The following is a 19,923-nucleotide window of genomic DNA, read 5'->3' as shown; positions in this document are numbered from 1 at the left end:
CACCAAGTTCTCCGGGAGGTTACGCAGAAGCAGGGGGCCGGGCGGGGTCTTTAGTAGGTACCCCTCAGACGACTCCACCCCACTCCTCAGACACTGGATTTAGCAAACAATGAGGACTTGGAAAATAAGGATGTGACGGCCAAGGCGGCCTTGGTGAGTTCTCCCTGTACAATCGGCCAATTGGTCGATTGGATACTGAATGTTTCTGAACGCAGGGCGCGTGACAGTAAGGAGGTAGCTGCTGCGCCCAGAGCTGCCCGCGCTGGGCCCTAGGGCTGTGGCAGCAAAGTGCCCGCAATGGGCAGCTTCACCCAGACACCCTCTCAGAGTCTGGAGGCTGGCTGGCGGTCCCAGATCAGGATGTCGGCAGGGCCGTGGTCCCTCCGCAGCCTCTCAGGGGGGACCTGTCCCCGGGGCCCACCCACCCCGGCATGACCTCATCTTAACTAATTACATCTGTAAGCGTTCTATTTCCACATCAGGTCACATTAGGAGGTGCTGGGGTTAGGACTTCCAACTATGAATGGTGGGGGGATGACACAATTCAGCTCATAACAGATCCTCAGAGAGCAAATACCTGCACTGAGTCATCCCCAGGTGTTGTAGGAGAGGAACCAGTGGTGACGCACACCCGGTGCCGTGTCTCTGCGTGGATGCTGGTGCCCAAACCCTCCCGGCCAGGTCTCCTCCTGACACCAAGAGGAACCGTGCCTGTGTTGGGCGCATGAGGGGTGGGGACCCAGGAGGGCTTTAGTTGATGACAACCTTGCTAACCCAAGTCAGAGCCCAGGGTTGACATTTTTAGCCAATTCCAACGTCTTTCCTTCGAAGATCACAGCAGTGGAATAAACATGGGGATTGGGTTGACCACTCTCCGACACCCGCCTCGTCTGAGCCCCGTTGTGCGTGCGCGCGTGTGCGTGTGGGTGTGCGTACGAACTCCGTGAACCTGCGACGGAAAAAACCAGAGGGAACGTGGCTCCCTGCAGGCCTTGGGTCTTCACGTTTTCTGCGAGGCCAGTGCCGGTTCTGCAGCACGAGTGTGACCTGAGCCCGGGTCGGCTGACCCGGCGCCAGGCTCTCCCCCAAGGGCCCTCCGCAGTCCGGTTCAAAAGGAAATGGTTAAAAATGAGCGGCTGGCAGGGAGGAGCGGGGAGGACAGAAGGCCCAGCAGTTGGCTAATTGGAGAGCGGACCCGGCCGAGGGGAAGCCTGCACCCCAGACAATGTGCTCCCGGGTCGGGAGCTGGGAAGGCCTGGCGGGATTGTCATTGAATTAGTTGAAGTCAGAGCCCCCCTGAATGCGGGAAAGAAGGAAAGGGGAAATGAAGGCCCGGGTATAATGCGGCCTAAATGAGGGGCCCCATTCACAGCCCATGAAAAGGCTCGGCTTCCTTTCTTGGGGAAAGAGGAGGCCAGTTCACTTTTGTCTGGCTGGGGGCGGGGGCTGCTCCAGGAGGGTGTACTTACCTACAGCCAGTGACAGGAGGGTTGGGGGACGGGAAAATGGGGCATTGAAAATAATCCCCAGTGCCAGCGGTGGGATGACAGCGGACACAATCGCTGGGCACTCATCAAGGGCCTCCAGAGAGTCCCCGTCTCCTGCGATCTCCTGGGACCGTGGGCCGTGTCACCCGGGTTAGTGGGGCCGTGGCCGCCAAGGACGCCTGACCGCAGTCGTCTGGCAAGGCCATTTGATTTCTGTCTCCACTTAAAATTTCGAGGTTTAATATGTGCTTTGGTGGCCGACTGGGTATGCAAGAATATATCTTAATAGTTGAATTAGAGAATAATATTATCGGAAATAGCAACTAAACGCGTGAAATACAGAAATGGACCAGCCGGAAACTTGACCAGCCAACCAAAAGTGGGAGGGGGAAACATACAAGTTATGTAAAAACTAAATACTTAACAAAGTGCTACGCTCAGTAAATATTTGTTGAATTCACACATTAATTAATTTTCCAGATGAGATTTTCCTAATCCGTTTTCTAAAAAGAATAAGAATTAGGAACGAGGCAGGATCTGATTCTCAGGCAGGCCTGGAGGAGATGAAAGGAAAGTGGTATGTGTGAGGTTTTGGGGGCTGGGGTGCCTCTGGGGGGAGCCGAGGACAGGCTGGCTCGGCCCCTGGTAATTGCCCACTTGGACAAGCTGATTTGCTATTCACGGTCCCCCACAGCGAGGGGAGCCGGCTGACCATTGCCCACTCTACCCTCGGAGTGTGGGCCGCATGTGCCGGATTAGCGGCCGGAATCTCGGGGTCCCGTGCAGTTAACCCTCTCGTAGGGGAACCGAAAGCCCGGGGGACGCAAAGGGCCCCGACTCCAGACTTCCAGGGCTTTGCAGAGAGCGAGGTGCACAGCCGCCACCCCTGCCTGGTCCAGCTGGGCCCTGACCAGCCCACGATGAGGCTCGCTTTCCCCAGGGGTTCCTGGAGTCGTGGACCGGTTCACAGCACCCCACCTCGTTCGTGTCCCTGACGGCACCAAGCAGCACCGCTGTCCCAAGTCTCTCAGCAAAGGCGCCTTGTCGGGGGTCACAGAGCTGCCGATGGTGGCCTTTGAGAGCCCACTGACCCCCACAGACCAGAGCCCGGTCACACCTCTCCTGTGTTGACCCCGAAGGGCTGTCCGGTGAACGTGAGGGGGTCCCCGAGCGTCAGTGCCCGAGAGTGGGTGTTTAGGAATGGAATCGGGCTGTTGGCGCGCTGCCTTCGTTTCGGGGTGTCACGGGTAGTCTGGCTGTGCCACTGCTCCCTGGGGCCCATGTGTCCCTCCCGTCCATGGAGTGGGGGAGGCCTGCCAGGTGCCCGTGCAAGAACGATGCCCGTGTAGACGGCAAGTCCTGGCCCTTTCAAGGTGTCTCGGGGCCTAGCCTCACAGCCCCTGTTCCAGAACGCTCACGAGCTCCTCAGCACAGAACTGTGGCAGAGCGCGAGCATTTTCGACGGTCTCTGATTTTACTGTGCAGCTTTGGCTGGAAGCTGGGGAGAAAGCACAGCCGTGCCCCAGTCCCAGGCTGAGCGAGGCTGTTTCCAGGGGAGGCTGCCGGGTGGGCTTGGACCTGTGCCCTCGGGGACGAGCAAGCACACGTTTATTGGCAGCGAGGCACCCGGGGACCCTTGCGTGTCTGGTGTGGGGAGTGGGAGGGCCCCTCGGCAGGGCAGAGACCTGGCTGCTGTAGGAAACGGCAGGTGTACCGTTCGTTTACTTTCCTGTGGACCATCAGTCTGTTTCCTGAGCAGCAGTAAGGAAACAGCCCCAGGGGAGGCGAGGTGACTGGAGTTGGGGACTCCAACCCCCTGCAGGGGCTCCTCGAGCCCGGGGTCTGGCCCAGGAAGCGAGGACCCTTCTGAGTCGCTGAGCAGCCCACGTGGGGGTGCACGGAGGAGAGCACGCCACCTGTGTGTTCCACCGTACGCCAGCTCCCAGGAAGGCAGGCAGGGCCCACAGAAGGCCAAGGAGCCACCGGCCAAGTCAGGACCCAGAGCCTGAAGGACGGTGTCGGTGGAGGAGGCTTTCAGGCAGGTGGACGCGTCCACACAGGGGCCAGTGTGCCAGCCCCGCCAGCTTGCGCCTCCAAAAGAACTTCCCAGAGGCTCTAGCCCAGCGCATTAGCCCCTTGTTAGGCCTGGGAAAGAAATTCGCAGTTACAAAATGCAACGTCATTTCATTAATTCCACCCCTCCAAGTGCCCCTGCTGTGTGAGTGCCCTGGGTGGAGGAGCCCAGCCAGTTTCCTTTTTTTTTTTTTTAACATCTTTATTGGAGTATAATTGCTTTATAGTGTTGTGGTATCTTCTGCTGTATAGCAAAGTGAATCAGCTATACGTATACATGTATCCCTGTATCTCCTTCCTCTTGCATCTCCCTCCCACCCTCCCTATCCCACCCCTCTAGGTGGTCACAAAGCACCGAGCTGATCTCCCTGTGCTATGCGGCTGCTTCCCACTAGCTATCTATTTTACGTTTGGTAGTGTATATGTGTCCTTGCCACTCTCTCACTTTGTCACAGCTTCCCCTTCCCCCTCCCCGTGTCCTCAAGTCCATTCTCTACGTCTGCGTCTTTATTCCTGTCCTGCCCCTAGTTTCTTCAGAACCTTTTTTTTTTTTTAGATTCCATATATACGTGTTAGCATATGGTATCTGTTTTTCTCTGACTAACTTCACTCTGTACGACAGACTCTAGTTCCATCCACCTCACTACAAATACCTCAATTTCGTTTCTTTTCATGGCTGAGTAATATTCCATTGTATATATGTGCCACATCTTCTTTATCCATCCATCTGTCGATGGACACTTAGGTTGCTTCCATGTCCTGGCTATTGTAAATAGAGCTGCAATGAACAGTGTGGTACATGACTCCTTTTGAATTATGGTTTTCTCTGGGTACATGCCCAGTAGTGGGATTGCTGGGTCGTATGGTAGTTCTATTTGTAGTTTTTTAAGGAACCTCCATACTGTTCTCCATAGTGGCTGTACCAATTCACATTCCCACCAGCAGTGCGAGAGGGTTCCCTTTTCTCCACACGCTCTCCAGCATTTATTGTTTGTAGATTTTTTGACGATGGCCATTCTGACCGGTGTGAGATGATATCTCATTGTAGTTTTGATTTGCATTTCTCTAATGATTAATGACGTTGAGCATCCTTTCATGTGTTTGTTGGCAGTCTGTATATCTTCTTTGGAGAAATGTCTCTTTAGGTCTTCTGTCCATTTTTGGATTGGGTTGGTTGTTTTTTTGATATTGAGCTTCATGAGCTGCTTGTATATTTTGGAGATTAATCCTTTGTCAGTTGCTTCATTTGCAAATATTTTCTCCCATTCTGAGGGTTGTCTTTTCGTCTTGTTTATGTTTTCCTTTGCTGTGCAAAAGCTTTTACGTTCATTAGGTCCCATTTGTTTATTTTTGTTTTTATTTCCATTTCTCTAGGAGGTGGGTCAAAAAGGATCTTGCTGTGGTTTATGTCATAGAGTGTTCTGCCTGTGTTTTCCAGAGATAAACCCATGCACATATGGTCACCTTACCTTTGATAAAGGAGGCAAGAATATACAATGGAGAAAAGACGGCCTCTTTGATAAGTGGTGCTGGGAAAACTGGACAGCTACATGGAAAAGAATGAAATTAGAACGCTCCCGAATGCCGTACACAACAATGAACTCAAAATGGGCTAAAGACCTAAATGTAAGGCCAGTTTCCTTTTGAGCAGCTAGCTTTACGATCTCAGTGCCTTTGGCCTCCGCGCTTGGTGCAGATACTGACGCCTTGCTCCCACGGAGGCCACTGTGCTTCCACTGAGAGCTTCAAGGGGGGAGCAAGTCCATTTGGAGTTCAGGGTCGCTGGGCAGAGCTAGCGCAGGAGCGGACGCTGCTTCAAGGCAGCTGCCTTCAGATTTAGTTGTGATCCCTGCTTGTGGGCAGCAACCGCCGGAAGGCCCTCTGCCCGATTCACTGGCCTTAAGGCTGCGTGGCCTCAAGACCCGTTTCCACAGCCCTGGATGCAAATCCTGGCTCTGCCTTGAAAATGTCACTCCACCACTGCCCCCAGCCTCAGTGTGCCTGTCTGTACAGGGATCCCAGCCCCTCGGGCTGTTGCAGTGATGGGGACTGTGGAGGGGACGTTCTGCCCTGCATGTCCCACGTTCAGAGGGCCGGTCCCTCTGCAGCCCGTGGGGGTCCCCACAGTCAGGTTGTCTGTCCTAGGGGCACCAGCCCAAGGGGGGGCAGGGGCAAGTGGTGTGACCCCCACAAAGGCATTTCTGGCTCCGTTGGCTCTTGGGGCCTGGCACTCCCTGCAGTGGGCGACAAAGGATGTTTAGTTGGCTGGACGCCAGGAGCATCCCCAGCCCGATCGTGACGACCAGGTGTCTCCAGACATTGCCAGTGTCTCCTGGGCAGTGGGAACCCCCAGTTAAGAACCACAGGACTTAAGTAGGAGCCCGTGAGCCCCCTATTCCGGCTTCTTCCTCTGGAACAGTTTCCTGTGGTGCCCTCCGAGACCTTTGTCCTCTGCCAGGACCAGGTGCCCACAGGGGACCCGCGAGGCTTACAGGCTCCCGGGGGCCCAGGCGCCGGCTGCGTCCTGCTCTGCCCTGACCCGCGCCTCCAGCCCCGTCCTGCCTTAGCCCTCCTCAGAGCTCCTACCGTGTGCCGGTTCCTGCCCAGTGGCCAGCACCAGGAGAGGAACGTGTGCAATCGGCCCCTTTGAGGCAGGATCTGGGGGTGACGTAGCTGGTGGGCTCAGGACCAGGCTGGGGGGTCTCGTCCACACGGCCTCTGGCCTGGGCATCACCTGTTCTCTATTCGAAGGGTCTGGCCGGTTTGGGGGCCCCCAGGTTTGTCCTGAGGCTGCAGTGCAGGCATCCAGGAGAGCCCAGCTGAGACACGGAGAGAGCAGAGGAGGGGCCTCTTCCTGCCCCTTCTACAGCCTTCTGTCCGGCCCTGAACAGGGATGAGCTTGTGATCCAGCCTCTGGGTGGCTGAGCAGGCCGCAGGCCCTGGAGCGGCTTCTCCAGCCCATCCAGACCCGGCCTGGGTCGCCTGGACACACGCCACCGTGGCTTCCCCGCCAGGACCCCCACACAGAGGCAGAGGCTCTTGGTGATGGAAGGAGCTGGTGCGCTCTGCACAGAACCGTTTTGCTCTCGCCTCAGCAGGCATTCACGCTCTTATGCGGGTCGGGGTGGCATCTCCACAGTCTGGGTGACTTATTCCAGCCTTCCTTGTGCTTGGGGGCTGGGGAGCGGCCTTGGGCGTAACTCTGGGGAATCTACAAACACAAGGGCATCTTGGGAATTCCAAGAGACTCAGAAGGGAATGATCGGGGCTACGCTCGCTAGGGGAGGACTGACATTGGGTGGCATCTGGTGGCCTTGAAGGTCTTAGTCAAAAGTATGGGAGTGTTTTGGCTCCAGTGACAAGAAAAATGAATGATAGATCTGGGAAAGGCTCATGCCGGAGTAGGAAAGGGACAGGAAGTTCAGGACATGAAATAAACCTTCGACTGGGATTCACCAAGCATGGTCACACTTAAAGCCACAGGAGTCCAGGCAACACCCTGCATTCCACAGCAGAGAATACAGCTCCACTGTGGCCCGTCCCCGGGTGCTGACGGGTTGACCCAACCTCCACACCTGCCCCGTCATGACCTTGGACAGACTGGAGCCAACCCAGGCTCCCTTTTCCTGGGGAGGTTTGGAGAGGTGACTTCCATAAAGGGCTCCCTTGGGGGCCAGACCAGCAGCGCTGAGCATGGAGTGGCTGTAGCGGCCGTATTCCCTCCACACGTTTCAGCTGACGGCACCCCAGGGGCGGGGAAGCCGGGCACCCAGGGGAGCTTCCTGGGACCCCAGGTCAGGAGCCTTTGGCAACACCAGTTTACTGCAAGTGCACCTTTTGCTTTGGGGTTTTCCCTGGCAACTGACCCCAGGAGACTCAGCCCCACCTACCCCAGGCAGTACCCTCCCCGAGTTCTGGGCCACAGATGTGTCTCGCGGCCCAGGACTGTCTTCAGAATTTTCCAAACTGGCAGAAAAAGAGGATCTGGCTAAGGCTGATGTTCTAGAAAAGTATCTGCCACTAGCTGCCTTCTACCCTCCCTGGCTAGTGAGGAGTCCCGAAACGTTCCCTGTCGTTCATTCTCCTGCCGGCCCACTAGCAAAGTCCTTATTTCGCACAGGAAATAGTGTCGCACTTTCTAGAGACATTTACACGAAGGACCTCTGACACTTTAAGGCTACCTTTCTTTCTCAGCCACAGAAAATCAGCGATTATTAGTATCATCTTACTTTAAAAAGTAACCCAGGTGTGAATGTCTAGAAGATGAATATATTGATTTATTCTATCAGAAAATAGTGCTTTATATGCAGCATATAGGCAGTTAAACTTCGTTGTTGTGGGCTTGCGGCTGGCTAACTGCACGGGCAGTAGGGCTGGCTTCCAGGTGACATTGTCTCTGTGACCCGTTCAGCTCTGAGCTATTGCCATGAGGAATGTTCTTCCTGTGTCAGATGGGGAAACTGAGGCCCAGGAAGGTGACCCATCCTGCAGACACAGGAAGAGGCTGGGCAGACTCAGAATCTAGGTCAGAGCCCAGACCTGCAGGCAGCCCAGTCCAGGGCGTCACAGGAGACTCTCAGAGGGGTGTGTGTGTGTGTGTGTGTGTGTGTGTGTGTGTGTGTGTGTGTGCGTGTCTGTGCGCGCGCGTGTGCGTGCGTGTTTGACATTCAGGTCCAATTTCAGTAGCTTAAGCCACATGATAAGGCGGATAAAATATTTCCTAGACATGGTCTAAAGAACAGATACCATATGCTAAGTTTAAGGGATCAAAATCCAAGAGAATTTGCCGTTGAATGTGTGCCCTGGATTCAAGGGGCTGGAAAGGGATATTCTTTTTTTTTTTTTAATTTACTTCATTTAAGTATGGTTGATTTCCAATGTTGTATTAATTTCTGCTGTACAGCAAAGTGATTCAGTTGTACATATACACATTCTTTTTCATATTCTTTTCCATTGTGGTTTATCACAGGATATTCAATATAGTTCCCTGCGCTCTACAGTAGGACCTTGTTGTTTATCCATTCTATATATAATAGTTTGCATCTGCTAATCCCAACTCCCAGTTCATCCCTCCCCCACCCCCTGCCTTGGCAACCACAAGTCTGTTCTCCATGTCTGTGGGTCTGTTTCTGTTTCGTAGATGAGTTCATTTATGTTATATTTTAGATTCCACATATAAGTGATATCATATGGTATTTGTCTATTTCTTTCTGACTTACTTCACTTGGTATGATAGTCTCTAGGTCCATCCATGTTGCTGCAAATGACATTATTTCACTCTTTTTTGTGGCTAAGTAGTATTCCATTGTGTGTGTGTGTGTGTGTGTGTGTGTGTGTGTGTGTGTACACACCACATCTTCTGGAAAGGGCTATTCTTGACGTCTAGGTACATATGTGTTTATCTAGTCATTCATTAGATATTTATTCACTCACTAGATGTATACTCCTTTGTTCACTTGGATACTTGTTTATTAACTTACTAGTGTATGTTGGTTTACTTACTCATCAGGCATTTACTTATTTTATTGGTTCATTAGACGTTTGTTCGCCTGTTCAGTCACTCCTTAGGTGTGTGTATCATTCAGAGGCTGCCGCCTGCCAGGTACCGAGCTGGTCACCGTGAGCCCCTGGGTCGCGTTGTCAGCACTGATTTCTTTCTAAGTAGAACAATCAGAAGTAAGTGTGAGTCTCTCCCTGGAAACGTCCACCTCAATCCCGAGATGAATAAAGGGTCGGCTTGATGGTGTGTCTCTTCGGCTTGATGGTGTGCCTAGTTTGCCAGTTTCGGAAGCCGTGGACTTGATCTAGTTTTAAATGAGCTCTTGGTGGGCCCCTAAGGAAAGACGGGTCTAGCGTGAAATGAAATGTCTTGGTTACGTCGGGGCGTCAGTGGGTTCAGTGTTGGAAACGAGTGTGGTTTGGCTCCGCTCGTCTCTCCGCTCTGAGATGCCGGGACACTGTCCCCCGGGCCACCCTTGTCCTTGCTCTTCTGGGGCCTGCTTGAGGCCATTCGCCACGGCCGTGGGAAGACAGGGCTGGCCACCCTCCATGCCCCACTCCACCCGTGGGGCTGCTTACCCCAGCATCTCAGCCAGCAGCCAGCCTTGGTTCTTGGAGAGCAATAAACCTGCAGGAAGTGGCACAGGGTGCCTCCATGGGGTGTGTGCTTGTGTGTGCGTGTGTGCATACTTGTGTGTGCGTGTATACGTGCTTGTGTGTGCACGCATGTGAACCTGTGCATATGCTTGTACATGTGTGTGCGTCCATGTTTTGTGTGTGCTTGTGCATGCATGCGTGTGTACTTGAATGTGTGCATGTGTGTATGCTTGCATGTGTGCTTGTGTGTGCATGTGTGTGAGCATGCATTTAAACTTGTATATGTGCGTGTACGTGCATGTATGTGCATCCATGTTTGTGTGCGTGTGTGTGCTTGTGTGTGCACACAGTGCTCACACGCGTGTGCTTGTGCATGTGTGCATACTTGAATGTGGGCATTTGTGCACTTGTACGTGCACACGTGTGCCTGTATATGTGTTGGTGTGTGCATGCATACTTGTATGTGTGCTTATGCATGTGTATGTGCTTGAATGTGTGTGTGCTTGCATGTGTGCTTGTGTGTGCATGTGTGCGTGCATGCATGTGCGTGCAGACTTGTGTGTGTGCGTGCATGGGTGTGATTGAGTGTGTGTGCATTGCAGGCACGCATGTGTGCTCGTGCGTACGTGCATACTTGAATGTGTGCGTGCTTGCGTGCCGTGACTGGCAGCCAGGGCCTGAGCGTGAGTGTGCAGGCGGCGAAGGTGTGCGTCTGCGGCTCTGTCCCCTCGGAGCGCCTCGCCGCAGTGGGCAAAATGGACGACCCGCGAAAGGGAAGACAGTAAATAGCTTCCTACCTTGCCCCGATAATGGGCGCGCTCTGTGGATTGATTAGCGCTCACGTTGCCTCTGGACGTCAGCTTGGGAGTGACAGTAACAAGCCTCCCGAGGGCTCCGCTAATTTGCACCCCATTCACCACCCCGTGAAAACCCATCAGAGCTGCGGAAGAGCTGCGCGCTCGACCTCATTCAATGGGGGCGATCGCTGGGAAAGGGGCCAGTTTTCACAAAGCCCAAAAGAGCAAATTGGCGGAAGCTTTGTTCTTCCTTTTCCCTCTCCCTTTTATGCCGTCTTGCACTAGTTAAGCGTCTCATTTGTCCCTGCCGGGGCTCAGGGCTTGGGTCACCCTCCGGCTGCCTTTTCAGGTGATCTCGATGCCCCCCCAACCCCAGCCCCAGCCCAAGTGGAAGGTGGGGGCAGGGTGGCCTGAGGTGGGGACACCGCAGGAATCTGGGAGTCCAGGCTGGGACAGGGCGGGGCTGGCCCCTGATGCGGACGCCCTAGGCGGGCCGAAGCCTATCCGTCCCTCCATCCTCGTGGGGTGCCCCCCCCACCCCGAGGTCCTGGCTGCAAATCCCTGCACTGCCGGAGTCTTGAAAGTTGGAGCGAAGGGCGGCTTGTCCTCTGGCCCCGAGTCGCTGCTGCCTCACTTACCCCAATATATGGGCTCCACGCAAATTAAAATTAACCAGGCAGTGTCCCTTTGGCTCCCGCCCAACGTGTGCTGTCCCGTGGCCCTTACGCCTGGCTCTGTCACCACCCCCGGCTCTGTGTCCTCCCCATGAAGCTCAGCGTCAAAGGGGCCGTTTTTAAGTGCCCGGCCCTGTAAGGGATCCTCTCCCTCATTCCTGGGACGGGGTTCGCGGCCATTTGCTTCACTGGATTTCTCGCCCCCTGCACCCCGCCCCGGCAGCACTGTTTTAAAAGGTCTAACCAACAGAGCTGCTGGCGGGGGACCTGGAGGGACTTCCTGCAGTAGGACGATGTCACCTGAGGAAGGAAGGGGTGCCCCCCTCCCCCCGTCCACTTGCCACGTGCTTCCCTGGGAGGCCTCGCGGAAGCCTCCGCCAACCCCATCCTCCACACTGGCAGCGCCTGCTTTGCCAGGAAGGGGCCACCACCGCCAATGGCACCAACAAACACAGATTTTTGGATCCCCAAATTAGCCGGTAATAGGGAGGGAAAAAAAAGAAAAACACTCAAATCTTTATGAATTAAACATAGCAAATCCATCAAGCTGTAGATATAACCACGTTTGCTTCATTTGCTGACACAGCCCCCCCGTACTTTGCTGGGGGGCGTGGGGCAGGGCCCCGGTCGTCAGCCGCTGTAATTATAAAATTGTGATGGCTGTAATTTGCCACTCAGGACTGTCACCGGCTGGGAAGCCACAAGTGGGCCGGTGGTGCCCTGCAGTTCAGCTCTTAGGGTGATGGTGTGCGGTCCCCTGGAGGGGTCTGTGCTCACCTCCCTCGGGGAGCGGGCATCTGAGCGTGGGAGGAATGGCCTGGGCCGAGGTGTGGGTCGCTACATGCAGGCTTGGTCCGTGGCGTGCGCTAAGCACCTTGTGTTCTAACCGAGTGTTTTCCCAGGACGCCAGGAGGCAGAGCAGCCCCCAATCGGATCCACTCTGTCCAGGTGGGGAAGCGGGCTTTCCGGGACGCCGTGTCCACCCGAGGTCACCCACAAACAAGGTCACAGCCAGGCTGTAGACCGAGGACTCACAAGGCCAGGCGGGCGCCCTCCCACACGACCTCGCCGCCCCCCATTAATCCTGCGATTCCAGATCATTATCAAGGCCGCTCGCCCGGTCCATTAATTCAGAAGCATGCAGAGCAGAGGGAGTGGCCGGCGAGCTGAACGGAACGGCCGGGGGCGCTGTGCCTGCACACGTGTCTGAGTCTCGTGGCCACTCGGTCACATTGGTCTGGAACCCACGGTCATGCCATCGCAGCCCCCTTTTCTGCGCGATGCACAACCGGCCCCGGGGCCAGGGGGGTCAGCATCACCCAGTGAAAGCGTTTCCCCGTAAAATGTTTCTTCCCCGGGGAGAGCACGGGCAGGGGAAGTGGTTTCCCTACTAGATAGGCGTCTCCTTCACTCTCCTGTCGGACAGAAACCAGAAACTTCTAGGCCTGCGGAGGGCCCACACCTGGCAACTCCCAGCCCCACCTCTGTATGTCCAAGCAACAACGCCTTTGTCAGGCCGAGCAGAGCAACGGCGGCTTTTAGGAGCTGATTCCCAAAGCGGGAGCCCCAGTCGGGCTCGCTGGGCCCCGAGACCGTGGCAGGAGTCACCATGACACCATCCTGCGGAGGCCAGAGAGGTGGCCCCCAAAATGGGAGCATCTTCAGAGGTGGGCGCTGTCTCCAGACTCTTTCTTCATCCGCATAGCGTGTCAGGCCCTGGCAAGAGAAACACCGCAGCCGGGGAGAGGGTTGCAACAATCCTGACCTTGGCCAAGGGGACCCCAGCCCAAGCTCTGCTGCAGACCTGCCCTTTCACCGGCAGAGATCCTGGCGTGGCGCCCTGGGTGTCTGCCTCCCGGACCTTCCCTTCGGGCCCTCAATCTGGGAGGTCAGCAGCGGCAGGACTAAGCCCCGGGGCCTCTGTAGGTGGATTACACAGTTGGTTGTTGAAGGCATTCATTTCAGCCGACTGGGCTGTCATCACGAGGCCCCTCAGTGACACCATCCCGTCTGCTGACCGTCACCTCCGTTGGTCCTGAGGGTCCGTCCTGAGCTCACGGTTGAGGGATCAGGCGCAGGTGGTGTTTCCTATTACAAAAATAAGTAGATAAACAGGGCAGGAGGGGATGGACTAGGGTGAAGTGGGATAGAACAGAACAGAAGAGGCCAGACCCGTTTTGGGGCTGGCAGGTATGCGTGGCCCATATCAGGGAGAAAGGGCCCATCTCGTGGAAACTCATCAAGGCCTAGCCGTGGCCACGGTCCACTGTGACCCCTTCGGAGGCGCGCTCTCTGGGCCAGCCCCCCTTAGATGGGGGGCAGCGTGTCTGGGAGGGTGGGAGCCGGCCGGCAAGGGCAGGTTGGCTGCACTGCCCAGTGTCCCCGGAACATGGATCTCGGCTCGCTCGCCCTCCCCAAGCAGATGGAGGACCTGGGCTCCCTCCCGGTGCCCTGTCCTCAGAGGACCCTCCGGTGCTGGGATCCCCCCGCTGCCTTTTCCCACTGGGCGTGGAGGGGTGGCCGTGGCCTTCTCCTGCCAGCCCTGCCCTCCGCCTCGGGGTGCCCTCGGGCCCTCTGATCCCCCCTTGGCTCTCAGAGATTCTGCCCGTGTCCGCACCCTCATTAATCAATGTCAAGCACGGCATCACCAACAAGGGCGGCATTCTTCCGCAGCCCTTCAGCCGCATACATCCCATTGTCCCGGCCCGATTCAGATGGCAAGAAAACAGCCTATGCAGCACATAAAAGAGATGAGACAAAAATGAAAAGAATCGAGGGAGAAAAAAGAGGAGGCATTTTTCCCCCTGAAACACTCGAATAAGTACTCGGCAATGATAATTTAAATTATTCATACATTTATGAAAACATCCATTGAAAAGTGAAGTGTATGATGGCCTTTGTCTAATTTGCTTGTCTCTTGTTTGGGATTAATCTTCACTGTAATCCGGGCTGGCCGTGCCCCCCTCACAAAGGCCACACTCTCTTTCCATGGGAAAAATGTGTCTGCATATCCCAGGGAAAAGTCGGGGGGGATACTTGTGCTGACGTGGCAGTTGCCAGGCCCTCAAGACGCTGGACGGGCTGTGTCCAAATACTGTCCTGTGAACAAAAAAGCCCGGAGTGGTTCTCACGTCCGTGCCAGCGCGGTGACACATCAGTGCCACGGGCTGAGAGCCGGACGGCGATGGCCACTCAGAGCGTGCGTGGGGGTCCTCGCAGCCCGGGCCCCCTCCTCGGAAGGAACACTGGAGCCTCTCCGAGCGCCAGCCCGCCTGGAGGAGACACGCACGGCACGCTCCATCCAGGGACCCGTGGGTTTCAGAGTGCCGTGTGGCCCAGCGGGGCTCCAGGGTGGCTCTCCCTGCTGGACCCGGCTTAGATGGGCAGACTGCGTGCCTGTTGCAGACCGTGTAGGTGGGAGCCTCCGCGTCTCCCGGGACCTGGGAGAGGAGCCATGGTCCACACTGTCGTTAGGCCACGTCTGGCCTTGTGGAACGAAGGCCCGGCCCGAACCCGAGGCTAAAGACGTTGAAATCGTTCTTGATGTCACAGAGGGTGGGACTGTGGCCGCCGGGCTGTCAACCGCACACTGCGGCTGACAGATCGCTGACGGCCGGTCCCGCGACGAGCGCCCACCGTCCGCCGCACCCGCCACCCACCCTGCCTCCGGGCCCCTCCCCGTCCCTTCCAGGGGCCCCTGCTGCCCCTGACGGCCCGAACCCACCACCCGGGATCCTGCTGGCTCCTGCACATAATGAAACTCGCTGTCCAACGCCGCTCCCGGCTGGAGTGCTGTGAGGTCAGAGGGAGACAGGACACCCAGCCCTGGACCGGGGATGATGATGTTTTTATGTAACGTCCCCCCCACCCTGCCCCGCCAGGGCTCCTCGATCCAAGTTTTGGTATTTTCAAAACTCCTTCCAAAACGGGATGAGGCCCAAAATGGAGTTCTCCCCCACGCGGGATTCCACGAGGAAGCTGCGGTTTTCGGTTGTGAGTGAGTTGTCCAGCAGCAATTTACTTTCCCTGGCAACAACCCAGAACCTCCTTGGCTTGGTGTCCGGCGTGCCAGCTCAGTGGGGTCTGGCATGGGGGTTGGGCGGGTGTGGCACTGGGGACACACGGGCGGCTCAGAGGCTCCTGCTTCGGGAAACCGTGCCGTGGCTGCCGGGCTGCCCCTGCCCGTCTCCTCCAGACTTAACTTGGTCTGGGCTGGGAGCGGGGGCCCCATGGGCACAGCCCTCCTGGTTGGACTTGGGTTTACGGCCTCTCGGGTTTGGCCAGGTCAGAACCCAGGGAGAACTGCCGCTCTCTGCTCCTTGCTCGGGTGAAACGACGCCAGCTGTTGGCTGCCGGAACACAGGCGGCCACTGGGGAACCGGGCGAGGACGCGGCTGGTACCGCATCAGTGCAGGAAGTGGACGGGGCGCCAGCCACCGCGGCCAGGCCGGTGGCTTCTGAGAGCAAACCGTTTTCACCCAAGTCGTTGCTCCTCTGTCGCCGCGTCCCGTGCAGCTTTTTTTTTAAAAAAAACAAAAAAACGTGGGAATGTTCTTGAGAGCCTCAGCCTGGCTTCTTCAAGTTCTCTGCAAGGTTGTTCAGGACTGGTTGGGTTGCCCTCTCCTCTGCCCTGAAGTACCGGCATGCTGCCGTCCCCCCCCAGACAAGGTGTCAGGGGGCCCCTCCGCCGTGCCGCCCTGTCCCCCCCCCCCTCGCCTTCCTCCCTCCTCCGTCACCGACGTTGGGGTCTGGGAAGGTAGCCAAATGCCACTGAGGACACTGGAGCCATAAATCATCCCTCGTCCAACATCTGCAGGCCCCGGGGGCTAGCCCCTTGCAGCCGCGATTCCCTCACCCGGCCCCCTCTGACAAAACACCTATTGTCGTGGCCCAGTGAAGAAGACTCGTTTCCACTTACAAAGGACCCTCTGAAGCCAAGTGCGGGCTGCCAAAGGAGATGCCTGGCTCACTGCGGGGAGCCCCCCGCACCGTCTTTCTTCCCCCCTGTTTCATGCTTTTCCTCTCTCGTGGGGGTCCCCCAAAGCCTTTCATTCTGGCTTCATATTCACATAAAGACATCAAGAAAAAAAACCCAGCAGAAAGAATTATTAGGCATGGCTGTCAAATGCTTTATCAGAAAAACAGGGAGGGGGAACACGGTAACCCTTTAGGCGCTGGCCCGACAGCCTGATTCCTGAGAGACCCTGGGGACCGCGGGGGAGCTGGGGTCGCCGTGGACCCCAGAGGCTGGACGCCGGTCCCCAGCACGCACTTGTGCACGCGGCCGCCCTGAGGCTCACACGCGTGCACGGGCACGAGGCATGTGGGTGCCCGGGGAGGGGTGGGCGGGGGGGGGGGTCCGTTTATATGCAGATTTCCAAATCGCCTCACTGGATCTGAAGGTCCTGGGCCACTTTCCTCTGGAAAGGATGCTCTGGGCCTTCCCTGAGGCTCTTCTTTCTTTGTTCCAATCTGCAGAAAAGGCCTCTTTTCCTCTCCACCCCGGCAGGAGCCTCCGTCCCCTTCTACCTAAGCGCCCGGCTCTTTTCCACCCTTGGAACTGAGGGGGGCTGAAGCGACAAGTCCCCTGGGGGGGGGCCGGAGGATGGTGCTTCCCGGGTGCGTGCCGGGGCAAGGGCGTGCCGTCCTCTGCACACTTATTCAGAAATCAGATGGCCCAGCTGGCTCTCTCGGGCCGCGCTCGGGGCTTAGGAGCGGTGCAGGCTGCCTGGCTCCCCACCCGTGATTTTCTGCTTTCCTCCTCCCGGCAAAGGGCTTTCTCACCCGACAGCTTTGCAACCTGCCCAATTCTAATGGTTTTCTGAAGTGGGGGCAGGAGCCCCGGGGCCTGGCTCCTCCAGGACACGGGTCCGGGATGCGAGGGATGCCCAGGTCCCAGGTGAGCTGCCAGGGAGGGGCGTGTCCACACACCACAGCCCTGAGGCCCCTTAGGATTTGCGGTGAGGGGCACCCCGGGGTGGGCAGCCTCTCGGGACGCGTTTTCAACGCTGCCCTTCTGGTGCACAGAAACCGAAAGCCGCATGCCGACGAACGGCTCCCTCAGCAAACATTTTTATTTCCAATTAGCAAAAGAAAAATTGCTAATTTGCTGCAGTTGGACCAAGCTGATGTCTCAATCTGCAGAGTGTCAGTGTAGTGAAAGGAAATGTTTCACACTGTGCCGGAGAGAGCGAGAGAGCGAGCCTCTCCAAAGAGGGTCAGGGCAGCGGGCCCAGAAACCAGCTTGACTGGCCACAGCGCTAAATTACTCACACAAGACGCCCATTGTCTGCCGTGCCAGCTCCCGGAGGACCTGCTTTCCCATTCTTTCCCCTCGGAGCTGGGGCGGGGGAAGGGGTCCAAGCGTGGGAGGAGAGGGCAGGGGCTGGCCGGGAGAGGCAGGCTCATCTTCAGAGCAGAGGGGATCAGGAGCCGGGTTAATGATCACCCAGGCCTGTCTGCGGTGCTCGGGAACAGGACGAGAACATTCTCCCAGAGCCCGGCCACAGCTCTGCACCCGGGAGATTCGGTGCGAGATAATGTCCTACGAGGGTTAATAACTGAACGGGCCCGGGAGAGGGGCCAGCTCGACGCTGCCGGGCGGAGCGCCGTAACCCACCATGCTCGACGCTTACCCGGCTTTGCCCCCAGCCGCTGATGTGGGACGTGGGGAGGTGGGGAGCTCCCCCTGGAATCTCGAGAACCATCTCCCCGACGTGGGTGAGCCTTAGGACCCGGAACGGCCAACCCCCTGTGGGCTGGAGGACCTCGGGATCCATGAAGTCGGTGTAGAATAAGGATCCAGACTGATGGGGGCTCCCTGGGGAACCGGCGAGGGGGCCGCGCTGGCCACAGATGTTCGGCACCGAGGTAATAATGAGCCTCTCCTGAAAACCATTGACCACGTAACCTCGGACGGTAAGGGCCTGCGGCGGAACTCTGCAGGACAAGCTTGCCTGCATCTCAGACCTGAGCCTCACCTTGCAGACGATGCCTAGTACTCACGGGAGCAGCGGGGGAGGTGCAAGCACTTTGCTCGGAGCCCAGCCTGCGCCGGCTCTCCATCCGAGGACCTTCCTCCTTGCGTCCGGGCCCTAGATTCTGCCCATCACCCCCGCCGGCTCACACATGTGGAGCCAGGCCTCGGCACCTTAGCCATCAGCTGGGGCAGCTGATCCGGCTCAGACTCACCTGCAGGGCCAGTCCAGGAGGCGTCAGCAGGCCTCCCCTGGTGTCCTCCGCCCCTGGTCCGCTCGGTGGGCGTTGGACCAGGTCACCAGGGCCTGGGAAGACTCTGGAGCGGCGCCAGCCGCCTCTGGCTGAGCAAGCCACACTGTCGTCCTCAGGACTCGCTGCCCACCTTGGCTGCCCGTGGTGCCCTCCACCTGAAAGGCCAGGTGGAGGGTGAACTTTGGAATGGTCTAGAAGGGCCCAGCCTCGAAGCAGTTCCAGTGGACGGAGTGCTGCTACAGCCGGGCAAACAGGAGCACAGAGATGCAAGCGGCCTGGAGGCCTGCAGGCCGTCTGCTCACCTCCCCGGAGGCCGATGCTCTGCCTGCACGGAGGAGGTCCTTGCTGAGACCTCTTAGAGACAGGCTGCCTGGGCGAGAAAGGACAGCTAGCCCGACACGGCCCAGCCCTGAGAAAGCCACCACGATCCCAGCAAAGCCAGCATCTGTCAGCTACTCCGCACTCCGCAGTGTGAGCACCCACGCTGCACCAGGACGCTGGACCCCTGCAGTCAACACACTGTCTGGGGAGCAGCACGTGACAGGCCGGAGGTCCATTAGGTGGACAGTGGAGATGGCTCAGGCAGGGCCGGCCCTGGAATGGCCACTGCTTTAGACCACCGTGTGCGGCACTAGTATAGAAGGAGACCTTGGAGAAAGTCCCAGCAGGGCCCCACTGCCTCTGTCTCACTCTGACGTTAGGGAAACAGCCTCCAGCTGATGGAAGCAGAGGCCTGGACTTGGTTCCCCCAGGCACTGGTGCATTCTACTGCTGTGTGACCTCAGACAAGTCGCCTAACCTTGCTGAGCTGCCTCACAGTGTAAGAGGGACAATCCAAGTGGATAATGTATGTGGGACTTTTTTTTGCAAGATGCGAAGAGCTGCCTGGATGCATGGTGTTTGTGCAAATAAGGGAAGAATGCCCGAGCCTGCATTGTGGGACCCCTTTGTACCGAGTGGACCCAGTCTATAAGCACTGTATTTTCTTCACCCAGGCCATCAATCATGAAGAAGTCTGGCCTCAGATGCACAGTGCACACAGCACAGTTCCCAAAGGAGCAGAGGCAGGATGGGCGTCTTGCATCCGGCCCCTTTGCACTAGGCCCCGAGCGGGCCGGAGCCTGAGCGCACGTGACACACACGCGTGCTCACAGGTGTAGCAGGGACACACGTGTGTGCACATGCACACGGAGCACCGGCATGCACCCACACGCACACACACGCATGCGCATGCATGCACACGTGAGTCCCTCATGGAGAATCACTCTCCCCTCGCTCTGAGGCTCAGGACCCGGGAGCCCCTCTCCGAGTTTTTGCGGTGGTGCGGGAAAGCCTGTCAGGGGACAGCACAGCACAGGAGACTTCGCGATGATGGCTTCTCACTCTTCTGTTCCCTGCACCCCGGGGTCTGCTCTGGATGGCGGGAAACTCACTGCTCCCTGACAGGGGCCTGCGGGCCTGGTGCTCGTGCCCCAGGTGGGGAGGGAAGATGCACCCACAGGGCCGGCCTCAGCGTCAGGCGCCATGACCTTGCACTCAGGTCCCGTGGGGCCCACCCTCCACAAA

General features: G+C 57.3%; 2 protein-coding genes across 2 annotated transcripts in view; one reads left to right on the top strand and one right to left on the bottom strand.

Moving 5' to 3' along the window:
* The window catches only part of PRDM16 (PR/SET domain 16), a 322,309-nt gene that overhangs the window by 118,667 nt on the left and 183,719 nt on the right, over window positions 1-19,923 (top strand). The gene's annotated exons all lie outside the window — the stretch shown is intronic.
* LOC132594071 (putative uncharacterized protein FLJ46204) lies at window positions 8,137-9,926 on the bottom strand. Its single transcript, XM_060289828.1, has 2 exons — window positions 9,851-9,926; window positions 8,137-8,246 (listed from the first exon to the last, which is right to left on the bottom strand). The coding sequence occupies exons 1-2, from the start codon at window positions 9,924-9,926 to the stop codon at window positions 8,137-8,139; spliced, it is 186 nt and encodes a 61-aa protein (XP_060145811.1).

The sequence above is a fragment of the Globicephala melas genome, chromosome 1 (genome assembly GCF_963455315.2).
Source record: "Globicephala melas chromosome 1, mGloMel1.2, whole genome shotgun sequence".
Classification (NCBI taxonomy): Eukaryota; Metazoa; Chordata; class Mammalia; order Artiodactyla; family Delphinidae; genus Globicephala; species Globicephala melas.
The sequence above is the reverse complement of the archived record's forward strand: the minus strand, read 5'-3'. Positions and strand labels throughout refer to the sequence as shown.